Source organism: Chiloscyllium plagiosum, unplaced genomic scaffold (assembly GCF_037043375.1).
Source record: "Chiloscyllium plagiosum isolate Xiang-an unplaced genomic scaffold, Cpla_swu_hap1 HiC_scaffold_16, whole genome shotgun sequence".
In the NCBI taxonomy this organism is placed as follows: Eukaryota; Metazoa; Chordata; class Chondrichthyes; order Orectolobiformes; family Hemiscylliidae; genus Chiloscyllium; species Chiloscyllium plagiosum.
In genome coordinates this window covers 63,418,352-63,423,190 of record NW_028270154.1, presented here as the reverse complement: position 1 = coordinate 63,423,190, position 4,839 = coordinate 63,418,352, and the positions used below count along the sequence as shown (strand labels likewise).

The 4,839-nt window shown below is 39.5% G+C and overlaps 1 protein-coding gene across 1 annotated transcript; it reads left to right on the top strand.

Annotated features, from left to right (window-relative positions):
• The first annotated feature begins 841 nt into the window (after positions 1-841).
• On the top strand, positions 842-4,295 carry LOC122556746 (homeobox protein Nkx-2.5). The gene is made up of 2 exons (XM_043703853.2): positions 842-1,326; positions 2,805-4,295. The coding sequence occupies exons 1-2, from the start codon at positions 1,008-1,010 to the stop codon at positions 3,413-3,415; spliced, it is 930 nt and encodes a 309-aa protein (XP_043559788.1). The 5' UTR covers positions 842-1,007; the 3' UTR covers positions 3,416-4,295.
• Positions 4,296-4,839: the final 544 nt, after the last annotated feature.

Below are 4,839 nucleotides of genomic sequence, written 5' to 3'. Positions count from 1 at the left end.
TGCACTTTAGTTTATTAATAGGCCTTTTTTTAGTCATCCTTAAATTTATCTAAGTAGTTTACCTTCAAAATAAGACAAAGACAAAGCTCATAGTACAAATACAAATGCAGATGAAGAAGGTACATTAATAAGAAATACGCAGGTGATTCAAAATACGGATTCAAAAGGGGTTTTATCTAATACTAAGCAACTTGCTACTGAAGGCAATGTCAGGGCGCGCTGGTGCACACAGGTGCAAAGGCACAATATTCATGTTCAGGGACACATACCCACACCACTATACACAGATACACACACATTTCCGCTCAGGGAGACTCAGAGACACACAACCAAACACAACACACTTTCAGGGACACAGACAGAAACATATCCACATCTAACGGCATTGGCACGTATTCACACACACACACTTTTATAATTGTGATGTCTAGTTCTGTCGGACAGACGTCTATAATGTGTCCTATAATTTCTAGCCTCAGTTTGTCTGTTTTTTCATGAGAATACACTGGGTCACCGAAAATGAAAAATAAAATACTCAGATATGTTTAATGTTACTTTCTGTACGTTTTTGTTCAAATTAAAATTGCCATACAATAAAAAGTGTAGCATATTACAAGCAATTTTGAGGAAAAGCAGGTATGAACAAGAATAATGCTCAATTCGACCATATTAGGAGTATCAGCAGAACGCTTTATTGTCGATGCACAGAGCGCAGCACCTCAGGCCAATAGCTGTTTGTATAACACGTCGGTCTCAGTGATCCAATGCCGCCTCGCAGCCCCCTCCCCCACACCAATATACTGATGTCAGATAGCACCAGCACATCCCACAGCTAGATAGTTTAGTCAAACTGTTAGGGGAGATGAACGGCTCACCACCGAATAACTAAACTGAACGGTTATTAATAATTGCTTTTTGCTTATTCCGATGATAAAATATACCTCTAACTATAACCCTCTCAAGACCTCCTCTTCTGGACACTTTGTACGCAGTAGTTGGTTTTCAACATGTTTGCCGGCTCAACAACTTCGACTCCATTCTCAGTGAAGGATATTTTAAATCTTCAGCATCATCCTGACATGGCGTCTCTTGGAGAGTCGGCGGAGTTCGATTCGCCTCCCTCCCCTGCTTCCTGTATGCTGGCAGGGACCAAACAACTGCACTTCAGTGAAACACAATCTCTAGCGACATACAATGAGCCGTTGCCCAAACTGAATTCCTGCAAAAATCATCCCAATTATTCCAGTAGTTCGTTCGGAAATAATTATTTGGAAATCGACCGCAGAGAAGCAAAGGCAAGCAACGGAGCGACGGGAAACATTAAGGGTAAAAATTAATTCATCACCTTTTACTTCATACATAATGTTATTAGAGTGCCTACAATTATTAGTTTTATAATATATATGCCGATAACGCGATCTCTGGTAATCTGCACGCATGCTTAGGATCCAAACTAATAAAATGTCTGCATAAAATGTGTATTAGGACTGGAATTTTTTTTTAAAAAAATCAATTTAATTCAGGCAAGTGAGCTGAGTTTACAATAGACAGTAAGTATAGAAAAATATATATAACAATTTTACATAAAATGTTTATTTCACGAGCGCTCCCAGGAAATCTTCACATTTCTAATAGATATCTAGGAACTTCCTTCGCAAATATATTAATTGGAGTTTCATTCATCGTTCAGATAACTCGCGATGTATTGTTATGAACTAAATAAATTGAAAATTGAGGAGCAAATTATGGGCAATATAAATAATATGAACGTTATTGAATGCCACGTTTTGAATTATTATTCAGTTTGTTTTGCTATTACTACTCTAGTTTCTGTTATAGTTGCAGATTTAAAGTATGATGGAATTCGGAAGGACAATGATTTATTTTAAAAATAGGAGTTGTCCTTTCCTTATTTTCTGGTTCAGGATTAATTTCGTGCCAAACTAACGGATCATCTCACATCTCATTCTTTCTTCCCCTGGACTTCACTCTATTAATATTGCCTCCCAAAGTAACACTAACCTCTCCAGGTTTGGATTTGTTACGCTATTTTGCTTAAAATTTTCAATGCCTGATTTTACTATGTTAACATCCTACTTCTCAAACTGACAGAGAATAGATTCGCCTTTTCTTCAAAAATGTCTTGCAGTATGTTTGTTCATATATCTTTTCAATACATTTTCCAATGGGAAGGAGAGAGATTTTAAACAGTTCGTTTTTTACACCTTTCCCACAGCGGCTGAATTAATTATTCTACAAGCTGATCAAAACACCCAATTTGAGAAGGGCGAACTACAGACTTTACAAACCTTTGCTTCACTGTGATTCATTCCACATTACCCTCTAACTCTATACGTCCATTGTTGTGATACGACGTTTATATTTAAACAGAAATCTTGACGTGTAGAGAATATTTTTACACAGAATTTCAGGTAAATCTTATGGGAGAAATCGTTCAATTTAAAGTGTTCCATATCCTGTCATTTATCAACGGGCTGGTGTTGACCTTGTCAAGTACCTCCTCTGATCTTGTGTTAACGATTTAACCTGCATTGTCTCAAGTTAAAGTTGAAATCCTGTATCTGCAGCTCCTGGACGTGTCCAGCCTTCCATTGAGATGTACACCCATTGTACCTTCAGATTAATTGTTCTATAAACCAGGCATTAATGCTAATATCTCCAACAGGCTTTATACTGTTCCTATAGTCTTTGAGAAATCTGATTCAACGTTAAAAACGGGTTTAGCAGAAAGTTGCAAGGGACAAAGGTCAGTTTTGCACTAATGATCTGGTTTTGCAATTTAGAATGCCGAGTGATGGGGGTGAACGCGGAGAAGGAAGGAGAGAAAGCTGATGAAGCCGAGCGGCCCCGGCGAAGAAGAAGGAAGCCAAGAGTGCTTTTCTCCCAGGCTCAGGTCTACGAACTCGAGAGGCGGTTTAAACAGCAGAAATACCTCTCCGCACCCGAGAGAGACCATTTAGCAAACATACTGAAGCTCACCTCCACCCAGGTCAAAATTTGGTTCCAAAATCGCCGGTACAAATGTAAAAGGCAACGCCAGGATAAATCCCTGGAGATGGTTGGCCTCCCGCCTCCCAGAAGAATCGCGGTACCAGTTCTCGTTCGAGACGGGAAGCCGTGTCTGGGAGAGTCTTCATCTTACCACTCGCCGTATAACATGCACCTCAGCCCTTACGCTTACGGCACTTATGCAAACTACACCAACTACAGTGCTGCAGCCTCCACCGCCAACTATGACTGTAACTATCCCAGTGTTCAAGCCATGCCCCCTTCGACAGCGGCCAGCAGTTTTATGAACATGAACTTCACCGTCAATGACCTGAACACTGCGGTACAGACTCAAATCCACCAGAACACTGGGGTTTCCACATTGCATGGGATTAGAGCCTGGTAATGTTAGTGGTGACACTGATTGAGCATAGGACAATATTCGCACTGAATGGTTGTTGACACAGGTCATCTATTACTGAAAGGCGAGAAAGTGCAGTCTGTCTCCCTGTTATATGGGTCACATTTTTTTAACGGGCAGCTCAATGATACAGTCAAAGGCTGCTAATTTAGCATTAGCGCTAATAAAAAGTATTATTGCATCTTCGAACCAAGGAGTGGATAAGGAAGATGTGAAATCATAATTCCACACACTTTCAGGGCTTTTATTTTAGTGTTCCAGATCACTGAATGAAGACCTTACCATTATTTAATCCCCAAATGTTCTTTGACATGTTAGCCTTCACTGCCCCAAACTGAACCAAGCAATGAGACTGACAACAATGTCGCAGATGATGTAAAAGGACTGATGTCGGTCGTTAAAAGACTCGGGCAAATACATCCGTCATTTTATGTCTTTTTTTTTCATACAACTTTTGATCTCGTATTTTAAAGTAGCTTTGTATTTGAGCCTGTCTTCCGTTATGCAGTGTTATTATGGTAAAGGGTGGGTGGCTCATTTTGATTTAAAGGATACACATGAATAGGCAATTTTGGTGATACCACATTGGGCAGAAAGATAGAATGTTAGTAGCCCAAGTTCAGAATTCGGTAGTAGCAGATCAAGTAGAAAAATCGCACCTTGAAATCATGCACTAACACTGCCCACTTTTTTTTACGTCATTATGCGAATTACGACGACGTTATTTGCAATTTTTAAAAATTGTAAGCCGCCTGCAAATCACTGCAGTAAATGTGTACAGTAAAATGTGTGCAATGTTGCTTTCTGTTTATTTCAGTTTGCGCGTGGGTTACAAGACTATGTAATAAAAAAGACATATACTGTATATACTTAACGCATCTGAATGACATTGGGAGAAAATCAACATGTTTCCATTTTATCTCTCCTATTTGGTTAAATCTCATTAGATTAAGCATTAAAACGCAACGCTGCCTTCAAATCCACAGGCAGGTTCCTTTAAACGGTCAGTTCGTTTTTAACCGAACAGAAATGCTTTCAACCATACCAGTGCTGTACTTTGTTTGGAATATTACTCTGGATAGAAAACCATGAACCCAATATGACGTCGTCTTCACGAAGTTCTGTCCTAACAATCTTCAATGTCTGCCGGTTCTAACCAGATAGAAAAAGCAAATTTTTTTTTGTATTTGGTTAGCAGGCTTATTAGCGCACGGATACATTCTATAAGTCAAATATTTCAACCCCAATTACACCCTATTTAGAAATATGCCGTTAGAAATAAGCGAGCACTAAAAATTAAACAGGGCACCTCTGCATTCCCGACTACTGTGACATGCCACGTTTTCACGGAAATGGCTAAACCAACATTCAGCAACACACGTTTGTTGATCAGAGCGGGTGATGCCAAA